The sequence below is a fragment of the Sylvia atricapilla genome, chromosome 4 (genome assembly GCF_009819655.1).
Source record: "Sylvia atricapilla isolate bSylAtr1 chromosome 4, bSylAtr1.pri, whole genome shotgun sequence".
Taxonomy (NCBI): domain Eukaryota; kingdom Metazoa; phylum Chordata; class Aves; order Passeriformes; family Sylviidae; genus Sylvia; species Sylvia atricapilla.
In genome coordinates, this window is record NC_089143.1 from 48214467 (window position 1) to 48232808 (window position 18342).

The 18342-nt window shown below is 41.4% G+C and overlaps 1 protein-coding gene across 1 annotated transcript; it reads right to left on the minus strand.

Annotated features, from left to right (window-relative positions):
- Positions 1-571: 571 nt before the first annotated feature.
- Positions 572-15106, minus strand: CYP2U1 (cytochrome P450 family 2 subfamily U member 1). The gene is given in 6 exon segments (XM_066317829.1): positions 572-3508; positions 3920-4087; positions 5031-5192; positions 8860-9489; positions 14624-14852; positions 14855-15106. Coding segments are annotated over 6 exon segments (1578 nt in total). The 5' UTR covers positions 15065-15106; the 3' UTR covers positions 572-3329.
- Positions 15107-18342: the final 3236 nt, after the last annotated feature.

Here is an 18342-nt window from a genome sequence, read left to right on the forward strand (position 1 = left end):
GCTTTTGTTCCTGAGTGCCCAGCTCCTGTTTAACACCAGTGCTGATACCCACCCCTTCCCCACATACACTTCACCTGGCTCCTGCCCAGCCCCTGCCTTCCATACGGAAGGATCTCCCACTTTCCCCTGAGACCCCTTGGGGGATCTTTGCCCTCTACCTCAAGTTTCCCCTTCGCAGCACCTTTCTCTGCCCTCTGCCTCCTGTGATGACAAGTGTCCAAAATAAACTACATCTCAACTTCTGCCCAGGTTTTCTTTCCTGCAGACTGCACACCTCCTCTTGCTGAAAACTCATTTGCTCTTTTATCTTCCTCATCTCTACCCTTTCCTCTTCTTTTATTCTGGATAACAGTGTTTTTTTAAAAAAACCTCTATCGTTTGATCGTAACATGCCTAGCAATGTTATTTTCCCAATTTCACTTTGTTTCCCCACCTCCTTCACTCCTCATCGAAAGCACTTTTAATATTTTCTCACTCAGATGCTTTTTCTGCAAGATGTAAGATGTCAAACACCACAAGGTTAATCAGTAAATGTATCTCATTGAAATAACTACGCAAAGCTGTGAAACACTCACTTGGGAATTACTTTATTCAAAATAAAAACACATTGAAGCAAAGTAATTTTAGAAATAAAGATATTTTCAGCATTCAGAAACAGTCACCCACTTAAATGAACATACATTTTTCAACAAGGCATTTGAGATGCTTCCTCTGCTAAAAAAGAGAAGGGGAGGATACATTTACGAACACAAACCAAATCTGCTAGTGTTCTTTACAGTTTGCCTAAGATGGCAACACACTTTGAAAACCACAAAGATATTGTTGCTTTTAAATTGTTTAGCTATTTTCATGGTATCCTGTGAAAATTTCAGTGCACCTGGACAGTATGAAAGGCAGCTCTTTACTGCCATTTCCAATATCATCCTGTATTCTAGCACACCTTGACATGACTGGAACTTCTCATCAGTAATTTTTGCTTGTCATATATTGCAGCATTTGATTACAGGTATCACCAAAAACCACATTCTCAACATAGTATTTGTACAAGGTTAATTTTCAAAGGATAGTTTTCAAAGGTGACATTTTAAACTAAACTCAGCAGGCAAAACAAGCACAAATATATACAGTTTCACACACCAGGGGATTATGTGAATTGCATCAGCTTTGGAATCTGTAAAAAAAAATACTAAAGTGCTTTTCAAATGTGTCCTCATTGATTAAAAGGACAGGTATTCTGTACAAGTGATCAGTTGCACACCAACATAATTATGTTGTTTAAAGAGGCATTTAAACAGAAAGATAAATATTATCAGCACTTAATTTTAGCTTCTCAATTAAGCATAATTATAGGATTTCCAAACAAAAATCCCAACTCTACCGAATCTATTTATTACTTGGAAAATACAAAATTAAATTAAATAAAGTGCTTAATTCTCCAGTGCTGTCAGGTTTTAGAGCAAGTTCACTGGCACTGGTACCAAACTCAACTTTTTATTGTACTAAGTTTTCAAAAACTTCATACCGAAAAATCTAAACCCACAAGCCTATACAGTGCAAAATTAACCTAATTAAGAATTGAAAGTTCTCATACAAGCAGTGGGATACTTGACCAACCAAATACATAATTCAGAAATTAAGGCACTCTGTTATTCAAAACAGTTAACAGAAAACCTTAATTTAAATGCAAAATAACTATCTTACAGTCTTTGTTAGGCACTACCTGGCTTTTAAAACTTCAAGGTTAAAAGTGACCAAACCATACATTAAGTTAAAGCTGAGAAGTTCTCTCTTCTTTTACAATTTAGGTTTCATTTCTGCTATGAAATATACCCAAGTCTAAATTACATTCAAGTTCATATTCCAGTCTCATATAGTTGACATTAAGAGGGCTCTGGGTATTCTCTAGCTCTCCGGTGAAGAGAAAAAAGTCATTAGAAGAGTATATAAGAACTTAAGTCATATGATATGAAATTCTGACAGATCAAAAGGAGTGTAAAGAGATTTAAGAATGATTAAGAACAATTATTTAAAGGTTAGTTGTTATATATTTCCCCAAAAGATCACTTTCCATGCTTGAAATACACGGCAAGACTGAGTGCCCTGTTCTGAAACAATTACCATGAGGTTTCCCTGGCAGCTGGTTTGACAGTGGTTAACAGCACTAGGATTCAGCACGTAAAGAGTAAGGTACTGATACACTAATACTGTATGAACTGCAGATATTTTTACTCTGTATGGAAGATAACAAAGAGAGAGCCACTATATTCAAACCTCAAGTTTGTCAGCTTCCTCCTGTTCCACAGCAAGACCTTCACCTGTACTACTGTAGTGATGACATATTTGAAGACCCCAGTTGCCAAAGCCAGAGGTTGTGGCAGTACTGTCCACACTGCCTGTGGATGAAAAACCTGAGTGCCAGCCTCGACGTCAGGACTACACATGTTGTGTTTTCCCCAGTGAGCAGCTGCTGGTCCCATCCAGCCTGCAGCCAGTGCTGCCATGAGGTAAACAATGAGGCAAGAGAGGCAGCACAGATGTCTTGAAAATGTTTGGCACCAGAGAGAACAGCGTTCTGCTGTTTCTCGTTAGAGAATTCCGCTCTCATTTGTATTCTGAGAGAAAACATCTGCATCCAGATGCTGCACGCTCGTTTCATGTTGAGAATATGGCATATTCAATGAGTCAATTGGCCTCAAATCCTGGATTTTCAGACTTGGTACCTGATTTTTATAGTGAGCCCTGAATCTCAAGGATATCTGGATCCAATCTCCTACCCCCTGTAAGTCACTTGCAAGAAAGAATCCTCCAAGGTTAAAAGTAATGTCATTTGGTAATTTCCAAGAAGTATACATAATTACTTAAGCTCATAAGGTTATAACCTTTCTTTTCACAGAAAATGCTACCAATCTCTCATTCATTAATACTTTTAGCATTACATGTGCTTCATTCCTTTGGTAAATGAAATGTTTATGTCCTGCTTTGACAATTTTTTATGATTACTATTTGCCAGAACAGTAACAAATGTTTTGGACCATTCTCCCATAATCAACATTTGACAAACTGACAGTAATAGACAGAGGTTAAGCCCACCAAGTTTTAATATCAAATTAAAAACTATGCTGTCAGTTCATCTGTGGAATGCAACAATGGACAAAAAAAAATCTCTTTCCAGAAGTCTAAATGGATCATTCTCACTGGCTAGGAAAGCCTATGCAATTGGTTTTTTTTTCCTGGAAAGAAAGTAACAAAATAAGCTAGAAATAATAATAACAAAAAAGCTGTCTTTTAAAAGTGCAGCATTTCTTTGCTTAATCTTTTCTGACACTCTATCATTTCTTCAGAGCTATTATGTTGAACGGACATGGAGCTAAAGTTAGACCAAACCTTCCCTCCATGGATGGTTTCGCAGCATTCTCAGGGTACACGAAGGTAAAACTTTGCATAAGACTTGAAAAAATCAAGAACAGCTCCATTTTTGCCAACTGCTCTCCCATGCATACACGTTTACCTAAAGAAGAGTTAGAAGAGAACTATAACTGGCTTTATATAGTTAGTTAACACACATGTAATTCCTGTGCTACCACAGTCCAAAAAAGGTTGAAACTACTATTAAACAATGAACTCCGAAGCTCTGGCCCTCCTGTATTTGAGTCTAAGCCTTACTCAGCTGTACTAGTTCACTTTAATAATATTTACATCCACAGCAGAAGTAGTGTCAAAGAACAATTCATAATTTCCACCTGGTAACTGGCTGTTTAGGAACCTAAACCATTCTGCAAGCTGCCAACTGTGATAATAAATATACTTCTATAATTGGTCCTAAGTGTAACTTTTACAACACTCACCCCCAAGGCCCTACAGTTGAAACACCACCACCCACCCACCCACCCAGCTAATGACTCCATGTGGATTATCTTACCCATTCCGAAAGGAATGAATGACTCCTTCTTTATTAGCTGGCCATTTTCATCCAGAAATCTTGATGGTTGAAATTCATCTGGCTTCTCCCAAATGTTAGGATCCCTGTGTACTGACCACAGGTTGGGCACAATCACACTACCCTTAGGAATATTATATCCCTGGAGCACTTTGAACAGAAACAGAGACAGAAATGTGACAAGTTGCTAGAAGGAAACATGGGAAAAATACCAGTAAAAAGACAACAAGAGGATGTCACAAAAATTATATTGATCCCTAGCTGTGGGCCGCAAATGCAGCAAAAGCTGAAGGCAAAGGTCATCTCTGCTACCCTGCTTGAGTTAGAATCACACAAGCCTGAGCAGCTGGAAAGACACCAAGCTACACCAAAAGCTTCTGCAGAGAAAAGGAAGCAGCCAGCAATTGTCAAAAATGCACTCTGCAGCACCCTAATGCTGTGACCCACTTTCCTCCTGCTCCTGTGCTGTCACAGAGCTCCACCATAGTCAAAGGGTGGATTCTGAACTCTTGTGACACAAGGGTTTTGAAATGACTAGTCTCATTTCAGTTTGTTGCATCTCACTCTCCTGCAAATCAAAACATTAAAAAAAGCAGATCAATTCAGTAATAGGTTTAAAAGCCAAGTATGGCTCTTTCACACTGACTTTGGCCAGTGCTCAGCTATGTTTATGAAAACACACAGATGAGTTGTAAGAGAAAATTTCTTAACGTTTTCTGTACATGTGGAGGCCAATGGTATAAGCCTTTAGCAAACCAATTACTCTAAACTGATCATTTCAGACTTCTGTGTCAGAATGCCAAAAACAATGGTAGTTTGAGCTGCCAACTATGACTAAGCACATTAGTCAATACAAGCCAACCCCCAAAGAAGAAATCACTCGAGATGAGAAAAACTACTGGATGTCAGGTCAGACATGCTGCTTACATAGAGAACTAGGTCGAGGCCTCCTGCTCCCTACAAAGGGCATTTTACATATTTGTTTTAGAGGTTTAATACATAAATGAGGTTTTTGTAAATTATCACTAGTTGTCCTGTAAGATCTTCAGCCCCAGAGGAAAGCTGTAAGTAACAAGTCTCTAGAAATGCTTACCAGCATTTTCTGAGGCCATTCGAGGAATAGAAAGGGGAACAACTGCAGTCATCCTCTGCACTTCCATAATGGTTGCCTCTGTGAAGGGCATTTGAGCCTTGTAAGCGAGAGAGGGAACTTTGTCACGTCCTAGAACTGCTTCAATTTCTGCATGAACTTTCTCTAGCAAGGGAGCAAGAAAAATAAAGAAGTCAAAAGACATAATACGTGAGAAGACATCATCTCAATTTCATTTGACTGTGCTTGCTTCACTGTTTACATAGATCTCTCAAAAATTACTTCAAGATCTGATTCTTAGCTGAAACAGCTATGCCAACATTAGTCTTAGGAACAGACTTAGTTAAGAACAACCCAGCATAATCTTGACAACAGCTACTGAGATGACAGACTTCGCTAGCACTTCAGTATTAGAAAAGTACAGAAAAGTCCTGCTGCTACTCCAAACATATTCATAATCTTACTTTAAGAGTTTAATTATGTAGTAACTTGAATGATGAAAACATGAAGCTTCTGCTCTGCAATTAAAAACTTGAATGGTAAGAGAACTGCATGCAGTGTGCGCCTGAGTGTGAAGAGATGGAAAGTTTTTCATGCAGCTGCTTTAGATACTTCATTCTGGAGCAGGAATTCTGGTGCTGTTACTGCAAGTACTGAAGCCATTCAACTCGTTCTTGCCATTTCCTACTTTCCATTCACAGAATCTAAACTCAGCTATTTCCCCCAAAGCCAGCAGCAGATGCTCCATTCCCACACAGCCCTTCTGCAAAGTGAAAAAAAAAAAAAAGAAAAAAGAAAAAAGAAGGCATGAGCTTCTCTCCTTTCTCATCCATGGGAAGCAAAAAATATCAAACTATTTGCTTGCCCCTTTCACTTCACTGAAGGCTCAGCATACAAGTAATTCTCTTCATGGAAGTTTCCAAGATTCAGGATTTGCTTCACCTATGTACATGGAGGATGATGTGCATTTTCTGGCAGGTAACTTGCAATCTGGCTATGCCACAAAAGACAATCTTGAAAGAGGAAACCTCAAAACTAACCTTTAATCAAAAATAATAAAAGTAAATTTTAATTTTTTACCCTTTATATCTTGCTTACTTTGTGGTTGTCCTGCCTGCCTTTTCCAACCAGGATGCTGATATTCTGACTTTTTGCTCTTTTCTCTTCTTAGCAGTGATACAAGATTAAATAAAAGCTCAATGCAAAAAACCTGTCAGTTTCCCGAGCAGCATCCCAAAGTGCTGCTTGGACTGTGTCTAACAAGCAGCTGCTGCCACCTGCTGGGTTTGCCAGAAAAAAAGCCTACGCATGAGGAACATTAAAAACCACAAAAAAGTACTGCAAGAGATGAGCTGATGGTGTGACTCTCCAGTTCCTTCTCTGTGGGGGTTTGCTACTTTTATTAGGGACGTATCATAGCCCTGTACTCAGGCCTGCATGTCCACAGTAATCTAAACTCATAAATAAAGTTTTCAATATATAAAAGATAAAGGAGACCAAATGTCACACCAGTGCTTTATCCTGAACAATTAATTTGTTCAGAGTTTCTAAAAATCTGAGGAACTATACAGAGAGCAGCCAACTACTGCTCACATTACCAGCTGCAAAATGTAAACCCCAGCAGTCTCTGCAATAGCATGTTATCTGAACTGCTCCACTACTTTTCATATATTTAAAAATCTCACAGATCTTCAGAATGCAAGACCAAGATAAAGTCAGGGATATTCCTCATGATTTTACCATGATGTCCATCCACAACATTCTCTTTCCTGTGTAAAAAACAAAACTGTTTTCCAAAGAGAAAAATATTTTTTTCTTCTGATAGCCCTTAGTTTGTCTTTCCATGTCTGCAAGAAACTTTTGCTGCTTCTAAAAATAAACAATTCAGGTATTTTCTCTAGGGAGGAAATACATTTAAGAGAAATGTATTACCAGGTATAAAAAAGAAAGGGGGCCACACATAACTCCAAGGCAATCAGCATATAAGGAATGGGATACTAAAAGTGATACAATCTGAACTATCAACCATATTTTAGATTACTTGACAAGAGCCACAGCATAAGGGAGAATCAGAAAGAGGTAATAAAACTGTTAGAGATCAGCGGAAAAGTGAAATTTGACTAGCACATACACATGTAGTACCAGGCAGAAGGAAAAGAGGTTAAAAAAAAACCCACAACACTCTTACAGATTCCATTTGTGTAATTTAGAATATATCTAATCCACATAACTGCATATCAAGTCAAGCAGTTACACAACATTAAAAACAGAAGAATAAGCCTATGCAATAAAAGTTTACTTTAGATTTGTCCCCAGTGAATTTTTCTCTCCCATGACCCAACTGGTGCCCTATAATGCAATCTTTGGTCAACAGTCTGGTTGACTTTGTGCAATAAACTAGGATCCTGACCTATTTAAAGAGACTTTTCCAAACAGATTCAACTCAGAGTAGATGAGACTACTGCTGGTCATAACCCACTTAGTTTTGAAAAATTCCAAACCCAGACATTCTATTAACTCTCAGGGCAATCTGTGTCACTCCTTTGCCATATTCACAGGGCAATTTCTTTTCCTAGTATCTCATCAGAGTTTTCTTGTTGTAGGTCGTTTCCTCTGCTTCCTTTTCTTCCACCACACACCTCAGGGGAGACTGCCTCCATCTTCTTAGCATCTTTTGATCAGATAGTTGTAGATAGCATAAGGTTTCCCCTCAGTCATCCTTCCCTAACACTGAACATGACCAATTTGTTCTGCCTCTGTTTTTGTCGCCCCTACCCTTCATCATCAGCAACCCACCTGACTGCCATGAGCACTCAAGACTGAAGGGGAGAAGCCCTCTAACAACACTGACAGCTGGTGCTGTGCATTTGTGCAAGTCCAGTTTGCTTAAGCTGCCTCTGATTTGATCTTCCTCTACAGTAGGTAGTGTTTGACTTCCCCAGACTCTACTGCCAGGCTCAAGAACCTCCCTGCTCATGGAGGCATAAAGCAGACCTTAGCTATGGTCTTCACACATATCACTGCCATATGCCTGGAATGTCACAACTGCCAAAGGTTTTCAAACATGCTAAAGGTCCCTAGAATTGCTTGGGAAAGATAAAGTTCTCCCAAACCAGAAGAAATCCACAGATTAAAAGGCCATTTAGCACTTAATATATAGCACTAACTCAGAAATCATTACTGAACAGCAGGATAGAAGATGCCTGATTACATACCTGTAGTAAAGCACCCCCCATCCCCAAGTGGGCGTCTCTGTATAAGGAAAGAGTTTCAGTTTACCTTTAGACATTTCAGGAAGTTTAGCTAGAGAGTTCTGTGCCCTTCTCATTGTAATCGGCTCAGTGCCAGCACAGAGGCATTGATTGGGTTTGGCAAGTGTAACTCAAAGCCTGTCACTGATTTCATTGGGCCAAAAGTCAAATAGCCCACCTGAACTATTAAGTACTGAAGAGAGAGAACAAAGAAGCTCAGGGCATGTTTGAGATGTTGTAGCAGGTGTATGGGGATCTGTCCCTACACTGTGTTCGGCTTTGCCTTTGTGTTTGTATTATTTTCTTCCCTTATTAAAACCTTTTTCATTTTTCAAGACAAGATTTTTCAAGATTTTTTGAGGATGCCATCCACTAATTGATATAAGCCATTTCTCCACAAGGGCTGGACCCTCAGAGATACCTGGAACCCCAATACATACCAACCTTTCAAATCATACATACAACACAAACTCTTGGGATTCCAAATGATTCCTTCACTGTCACTGCTCTCTTCTGTTTCTGGGCATCCATCTGGAGCTTTACAGTCTGACATAAATCACCTAGAATAAAAGTAGTCTTACCTTGTACTTCAGGGTAAAGAGACATGTAGAGCAGGCACCACAGCAATGTGTTGGAAGTAGTATCTGTGCCTGCAATGAAGAGATCACCAATGATAAAAAAGAGGTAATCATCATTAAAACTGCTCTCCTTGCTCTTCTCTTCTTCCGCATGGATGAAGTACATATCAATGAAGTCCCTGGGATTTGCTGCATCCAGCGTATCCCTGTGCTGGGCAATGATTCCCTTGAGGAAAGCCGTGATGTCTAACTCAGTCTGCCGCAGCTCCCGGAAAGGCCCAAAGGGAAGGTAGTAGAGCCAGGGGCAGATGTTGACCAGGATCATGGAGCTGTTCACGCTCAGCTCCAGGGCGCGGGCCATGTTCTTCAGCATCGTCTTGAACTCATCATCTTCATAGTTAAAACGCTTGCCAAAGGCCATGGAACAGATAATGTTGGACACTGCATTGCGAATGATTGGGAAAGGATTAAATGAATCTTTTCCGTGTTTCAGCATTTCCTCCTTTATAAAGTTCAGCTCCTCAATGATTTTAGGCTCTAAGCTGTGTCTTCCTACTCCAAAATGACGCAGTGTTGACAGAGAGAATTTCCTCTGTTGCTTCCAGACAGGGCCATAAGGTGCAAAGATAACGCCTGAAAGAAAAAGGGAGAGACTGAAACCAAAATGCTCAATTTTCAATTAGAAATAGTCTGCAACCCAAGAGCCAGAAGAGAAGGAAATGATACACAGCAAAACTCTCCCAAACACGTGTCTAGGAGCTAAGGGAAAAACACAGGGTTCTTTATTTCAGCTTTTGGAAATCCTGTCCTTCCTTTTCCTCATGACTGAAACAAATATTGAAGTTGCAGCACTAGTTTCATTAGAATTTGCAAGACACAAATAGACGGAGAAGAGGGAAGAGTTAGTCTGAGACATAAAGCCTTTAGTTAGACAATTAGATACAGCCTTTTCTCCCCAACATCCTGAGATATGAACTTCTTCAGCAAGGCATAACAGAAGACATTAAAACCCAAACTGATTTGCATCTTTTCTCCTTCGTGGTATACAAACTTCTCAATACTTTTTGCAAGCGTGTCTATTACAAGCGAGCTTTATCTTTAAGTTATAACAAAAATACAGGATACTCACACTGCAAGAAAACTTGGGAAGATGAAGACAGGTTCAGAGTCACTTGGCAAAACCCTGCTTGATTTGCATCTCAACAGTTTTGATGCCCCTAGGCACTTGTTCTGCATGATTGTGTCATTATGAAACACTATTTAAATTAAATCCCTATTACTCACTTTCAAACGGAAACATCTCTTATGTTGAATTAAAAGACCACATCAAAGACATCACAGGGTAACAAATACACAACCTGCGATTTCTAATGTAATGGTTAACCTGAGAAAGTTTAGTCCTCAAACATGACCTAGTTCTGGATTTATACTTCTAGTAAAATGATACTTTTTTTTCCTGGAAACAAAAAAGTTACTTTGTAAAAGCAACATCAATTCTTCTGTCAACAGCAAATCTTAAGGTTGAATTTAAAAGCGAAAATGGCCATAAGAAAATAGAAGTAGTACATAAACACTAGAAGATGCAACACGTTTCAATACTTAACATTACTTACACTTCTATTACAAGTTAATGTTCCTAGCCCTTAATGCTAAAAGAATACAAATACATGACCTAGCTTCAAATGTCCTAAACAAGAACATTAGGAAGAGTCAAGACAAGCTGAGAATCAGCTGTATTTCATCTTCTCTGCATGAAGACATTTCTCAGGCAATTTATTCAAATGCCCACTTCCTGGCCCTTGAAAAACAGAACCAAAAACTTTCCAGATTTCCTCTCTCAACTGCTCCTTGTTAGCATTGGTGCTCTCAAGTAGGTTAAGTGGAAAAACAGCAGTATTTGGGGCTGAATTTGGCCAAGAACTAACTTGGGTCTCCAGCGTTTGTGGCTGGGTTGTGACAGAAATACAGATTTCTTGGAACAAAACAAAGTTATCACTATTTCTACCCCGCAACAATTTTCTCCAAAACAGGCTATTCATCCACAATCTCTTCCCTTTTTTGTTGTTAGGAAAATTAGTTTTAGGATCCAAACACTTTCATAACAGAACACAGACCTATTGTCTTGAATGTAAAAGAGACTCGCTTAGGCCCACAGAGACACTAACACTAACACCACACCTCCCCACACCCAGTGAGCTTCTCCAGCGCCCTGCAGAGAGTATGGGTGTTTTCTGATGTCCCCGGAGCCCAAACTGCTGCAGAACACTAATAACTGATTTGTAAATTTAAAAAGAATGACATAGGAGATAGATTAAAGAAGAAGAAGAGCATAAAGACAGAACAACAGAGGTAAAGAAGAAAGCAAAGTCTCAGCTGCATCTCTGCCGAGCTACAATAATGGAATAGTCCTTTGCTGATTTCAAAGAAAATCTGCCTGTCTGAAAAATCCAGGTTAGTCAGCACAGACATCTCCACTCTTAAAAAAATGCCCAAAGAACAAAAGCAACCTCCTCTGAAAACAAATCAAATCAAATCAAAACAAACAACACAACCTGAAGGATATGTAATAATAAATTCTGAAGCAACAACAACCAGGACTTCATGCTCTCTGCAGAGGCCTAATTCCTATGAGCTGATAATGAAACCCTTTCAATACAACCAACAAACTCACAAAATCAGGGAGTTCATTTTATTCCCCCTTTCTACACGAAAAGAAATTCAAATCCTTACAAGAAGCAAGTTCTGGCAATGGCTTACTTACTCTCCTCCATCCCCATCATTTTTTACTGCTAGCTCTAGTGCTGCTACAATACTGGGGACATTGACAAACACAGCAGTCATGACATTTAATAACTCAACTTCTGTACTGTCAGATGTCCACACATGGATATGCACAGGGAAGGACTACAAAGGCAGACAACCACTCTGACTCCATGTACTTGGCAGATTCAGTCTTTGCTACCTCTTGTAGCTATAGAATACAAAAAACTAAAATACTAAAATTAGACCACAGAAATGTCTTGCTTCTCCCCAGCCTACTATTTCTCTTTCTGTAGACATATGTGATGATTAATTAATTAAGAATTGACTACTACCTTCTCCCTTAAGTTCTTGTGGCACTTTCTATCCAGAGAAGGCAGCCTCCCTCACTTGCTAACTGAGTTGTTGAAACGTAGTATTTGCCATTTCTGATACTTCTACCTGCTCTTCCCCCAGCACAATTATTTTATTTGCATCTTACATGCAATAGAGCCACACAGCTGAGATAAGCCCTTCTTTCTTCCATACCACATCTGGCAGGGCAGCTCAAGGTAAAGACAAAACTACACCAGCAAGTGTAGCTTACAAGAAAACAGCTCTGTAAGTTTATGCCACAATTGCTCACTTACAGAATGAAGGAACCCAAAGAATCCAAGGACATGCAGGAACCCAAATGGACACTAAACATACAAGAGCTGTAGTACCCAAACTGTGAGTGGTAGATCTGAATCTACCCATCATCCTGCCTTTATTGTTTCCTTTCCTAGAGCACAATAACACAACTGCTGCTGTCCTGACCCATGGACACGTCCCATGAACTCCTGAAATTATCTCCCAAATCAATCTTAAGAGGCCTCCAGTCTGAGTGCTGTAACCCATTGACCTCTCCCATGAACCACACACAAAACCAGCAACACTCGTTAGCACAAACACAGCATTGCAAAGGCTCAGTCATCTCCTCATGCCACCACTAAACCCAAGCCAGCACAGGGACAGCAGCTGTAATTTCCACCAGCATTTGGAGATCTAGCTTGTGAGGGGCAGTGGTCCCACTGCCCATATTCACTGACTTCTCCCTCTGTGTATTCAGAACACACCACCCCTGCAGTTCACTCAGCAATACTCCTACGTCCGTGGCAATTCAGTATGCTGCTAACGTGAGCACTATGGAACAGCTGGGGACGTGTTATGGACCACTGAGCAGCCCTGATGCTGCAGTCCTCATGCCTGAGCACACCTATGGTGGCCTTCCAGATAAAACCAAACCTAGAGCAACACAGTGTCCCTGCCACAGTGCAATACCGACAGGCACGGTCCCTGGGCTTGGCTGCAGCATGCTCTGTCTATGGACAACAGGCTCCTGGTACCTCCAACTCTCCTGGAGCACCCACTGGTGGAAGCTGCCAACTGCTTCGCCATATTCAAAAAAGTCTGACAGAGAACAAGAAACATACGAAATTCACAGCATTCAAGGAAAAAAAATCTATCATGAGCATGAACGTGATATTTTACAGTACTGCTAAAATTATCTAACTCCTCTTTCCCTTTCCTCCTCCAGTTCTTGCTAAAGTACTGTACCTAAAAATACTCACGCATGATAACATTGTGCCAGTAACATCTGTCTTGGAATAATATCATCAAACCAACAGAATTCATAATTTATTTTTTATTCTTTAAACTGATTTCAGCTATGGTACCTGAGAGCATTTTAATAAACATGATCTAGGTCTCTCACTTTCTTCTTCACTTTACTAGGGCAATTCTGGTATAGGGAAAAAAAAATAAAAAACTGTTTCATGCACTTAAAAACCAGATTTTCCTAGCCTTGGGGAAAAAAAAAAAAAAAGGTCAGTTTCACAACAAGCTAGCACACTAACAAGCCTTCTGGGCTCCTAAACCAAAAAAAGGGTAAGTATATTTCCATAAACACTGAGATTAGTAATGACCTAAAAACTAAACATGAAGAAATTCTACCCACAGCATTGTCAGCATGTGTTTAAACTCTTCACATCTTTTTGCTGCAAAAGCCAGTAACTCTCCTTTGGACTCTTAAAAAAACAAAGACAACCAAACCCAAATATGCTCTGTAAGTTTTGACAAGCAGAATAACACATTTGCAAATATCTCAGAAACAGTAGCTTACACGAAGGCAGTGCAGTCTGTGCAGCAATGAGACTCCACAGAAGCCTGACCTCTGCCACCACTACCTTGGTAAGAACTGGGAGAGTGGCTCAGGTTTTGTAGCACCGCCTCAAATTTCTTCCCTTCACACAGCCAAAATCAGAAAGCCCCCAGGTGACAGACCAACTGTGCCTTAAACCCCTGCACAGTCACAGAGGCATGAGGCTGGAAAAGACCTCTGAGATTGATTCCAACCCATGGCCAAACACCACCTTGTCAACGCGACCACGGCACTGAGAGTCACATCCAGCCTTTCCATAAAGGCCTCCAGGGACGGTGATTCCTCCATCTCTCTGTGCAGTCCATTCTACTGTCAAACCACCTTTCTGTGATGAATTCCTCCGAATGCCCAACCTAAACTTCCCCTGGCACCACTTGAGGCCATTTTCTCTATCCCTTTATTATCGAGGAGACCGACAGCCTTCCCCGCCCCACCCCCGGGCTACAAGCCCTTCTCAAGGCAGTCGGAGAGAGATAAGGTCTCTCCTGAGCCTCCTCTTCTCCAGCTTAAACCACCCTCAGCAGCTTTACTGTACACAGAGCTAAAGGGCAGATTTCAGTCACCCAGAGATGCTCTGTGGTGCACGGCACAGCACTGCCAACTTGGCGGGGGATGCTGCACCTCAAGGCAGGGCGAGTTTCTCTCCGAGCGCCTTCTGTCAGCAGCAGGGCGAGGGACACACGCGAGGAGCAAAAAGCAAGCCAATGGTTCAGTCCACAATTCGTGGGAATTATTTATCCATTTCGGCAGAGCAGCCACGGCCCCGAGCAGCCCCCGCACCCCGGCCATCCCCGGGCGGGAGTCAGGGCGGCCCCGGGCGCTTACCCTTGTGGTGGGTGATCATGAGGACGAGGGGCACGGAGGGCCGGTCGCTGAACACCTCGGCCTTCTGCACCAGCGCCTCCCGCACCGCCCCGAAAGTGTTGAGGACGATTAACGGGCGGCTGCCCACGAAGAGCCGGAAGACGCTGCCGTAAGTCTTGGTGAGGCCGGTGAGGAAGACGTGGGGCGAGAGGGCGGGGGAGAGCCGGTCGCCTTTCACATCCACCGCCCACCCTGCGCAGCAGGGGGAGGCGGCAGAAGGGCGAAGGCGAAGTTGCCCACGAGCGGCCAGGGCGCGGGGCCCGGCGGCAGCCCCGAGAGCGCCCGCGGCCGCCGCCGCAGCAGCCAGTAGCAGCCGAGCCAGCACAGGGCCACCAGCAGCAGCTCGGTGGCCGTGGGCGGCCGCAGCAGCCACGTCCAAGCTTCCGTGTTCGGCCCCGCCATCTCCCCGGACAGCGGCACGGGCGGGCCTCGGCCCGCCGCCGGCGCGTAGCGTTTAAGATGGCGGGGGCGGGCGGGAGGCGAGGCCGGCGGCGGGCTGACCCCGGCCCGGCGGGGCTGTGGGCGGGCGGCCGGGCCCCGGCACCGCCCCCGGCGACACGGGACGGAAGCCCGAGCTTGTAAACGCGGATGTGCTGCTCGTGTAAAAAAACCCCACCACCACCACCAAGTGAGCGCTCCTCTCCACCCCCCAGAGGACGTGCTTTCAAATACTCCTTACGCAAATACTTTTTTTTTTTTTTTTTTTTTTTTCGGGTTAGAAGGGAAGGAAATACAGATGATCCTTTTTCCCTGTCCCCAAGCACAAAAAACCCCAGCAATTAGAGGTAAGACACCGAAATTTTCAGTTTCCAGAGCCAAGGGCAAACCTAGAAACCATGTCCCAGCCCTCCCTAGGTTCCCTGCTTGGCAAATGCAGAACAGCAGAGAGGCTTCGAAGAGGGGCACGTAAATTTTAGAGGAGAAAAAACCCATAGCTCTCCTCCTTTCCCTCAAATAAAATAGCAATAAACCCCCCAAACACACACACACACAAACTCAAAACACACCCACACACCTTAATCGCCCCACAACTGCTTTTGGGGTTAAATTCCCCTCCCTCTACTACCCACCTTAGTGTACTTTCCCCAGCTGATCAGCAATATAAAATTTAACCCCTAGAGAGGTAATAGATGTTGAAAATGCCACTGTCTGGTCTTCTCAAAAATTTGCTGCAGCATCAGTGGGTTTAGTAAGTGCTCTTGCTATCCCCTCACTAACAGAGAAAAGTATTCATGTTTCACCCACATGGTCCTTCTTTAAAGTGATCTCCCCAAAATAAAAAAAATGCACAGAATAGTGCTTATCCATTAAAAAGGGTTAAACGATTTTTTTATACAGCTGAACATCCGGTAAAGATAGTGACAAGTTGCTCATAAAATAGTGGCTGAACTGTATTAAAAAGGTTTTATTGCAATTATACAGAAGGTACAGCAATTTCAGAATACATAAAGCTTTAAATGGTCAAGGTCAGTTTTCCTCTGAGCAATTAAGGCAACTGTTCTCTTTATCTAAACATCAAGTGGACGTTTTTCCAGCTATGGATTAAACAAAAGAGAAAAACTAAAAACAGATTTAAACTGTCAAACAGAATGCAGCTTTTATTTTTGTCCATATTTGGCAGAAATTTAGTGGCTAATTACAATGTATACCAATAAAATGCATCTATTAGAAAAAATGTGTAAAAACAGGTGAAAATTTAGCTAGACTAAAGGTATTTTAAATCTGAGTCTCCAGAAAAGTTTAAGTTCTGTAGTGCAAAAATAAGAAGCTAGGGTATCCAGCACAGCTGAAACATGACTGGTTTTGCCTGTTTTCTTTGTACAAGAGTAATCTAGCGTCACCTCCTTCTCAGTCTAGTCAAGAAGCTAAACTAGATTTTAAAAATGCCTTCCTTTCTTATGTATGTTGGTTGAAAGATTGGTTTCAGTTGCATATGGCCAATTCTAGGGTGTCCAGAGATTAAATTGCACATTAATTTGATTAAAATGAGATTAATTTCAAAATTTTAAGTGATAAAATGTACCTTTTGCTCTAACATTCCAGTACATAAGTGGATGTTTCAAGTAAAATAATACTTGCTGCAACATTAAAATCAGTTTCTCCAATTTGAATTAGAACCAGATAGCCTCTTTTTAAAGCATGAAATTAACAGCAAAACATATCCAAGTACTTTACTAAACTTCGTACACCCCAAAAAAACGACATGTACAAGTTTTAGCACTATAGTACTTCCATGGAAATATTTCCTCTTCAGTCCTAGCATAACAAAAATCACACCCCCTTTAATTCTGCACTTAAGGAATAGCCATTCTTCAACTCTTTTACCCCTACTGAGGAATCCAAGCATTTGATAACTCCACTTTCAACAGGTCAAAAAATAGCTCCACATAACAAGATAACAGCAAACAAAAATCCCCACCAGAGTAAAGACTACCATGAAAACAAGCATTAAACTAGAATAGTTCAGGGAACTAATTTTCTTTAATCAAGTTACGAGTTAAGACCCAAGCAGAAGGATTGGAAGTTTAATTAACACAGTAAACTCTCAAAGCAACATAATATTCTTCTCTCAAACTTATCTTAATCTTTGAATCCTATCAATGCTTAGGACTGCTGCTGTTTTCTGCAGCTGCTGACTTAGCACCCATTCTCTTCAAGTATGATGGGCTGTGGTTTTTATATGCCTTAATTGAGCTTGCAGGCAACTTTTGGATTTCCACAGGCACTTTATGCATAAAAACACTCTCCTCATCAAAAGCACATTGAAAATATTTGAACATTCGGAGTCACACTAGTGCACTAAAACTGTAACACAGCAGCTAAATCTAAAAAAAACCACTTTTGGTGAAATGCATGTCACAAAGGTTTTGTTTCTGCAGTGCTTGAAACATGCAGCCATTTATCTCTTATATTTTGTAGACATTGCAGGGTTTTTTTGATAATTAAAAAAAATACAGTCCATTTTCTCTGAAGCATCTAGTAATATAAGATAGGAAAATGATATTTCAGTGTGGCTTAGGCCTATTACAGATGACTTTGTTTCAATCTTTGGCTTTTCAAGTGTCCTACTATTCAAGCAGGCACTGTGACAAGTAGGAAGACAATCCAGACTGTTGTTACTAGACTATCCACCTTCACACAACAAAAACCCCCACCCAGCCCTGGTTTTATTCTACATGGTGAGCTTGTTTCTGCTTTAAATTAAGTTACATTAAACATGGAATATTCTTTGCACTGACATTGAAGTTTCATCAAACAGATCTGAGTGACCCATTTACTCTTGAAGTACTAGGTGGAAGTGATTAAGGAACTTACTCTAGTATATGAAGGATATAACTTAGGGTACAGCACTTCAGAGCAGAGGAGTGTGCTGCAGTGCCCCCAGTGCACGTAGACATGGCACCTGCTCTGCACGTTCATGTATTCAGATGAATTAAGGGCATTATGTTCATTTAAGAGCGGACTAGCAGGTTTGCCATACCTGTCCCAGGTAGATACTGTCACAACTGTACCCTCACATGTAAGGGCCTTTAACAAGAACAAAGGGCTTGGTATTCTCCATGGGATAGAAAGTTAGGTACAGCTGCTCAAAAAAGGCCTCTCAGATCTGGAAATGCACTGTCCATTATAACAATAAATCACAACCAAAGACAGGGGGAAAGGCAACAATAGCTTCTGCA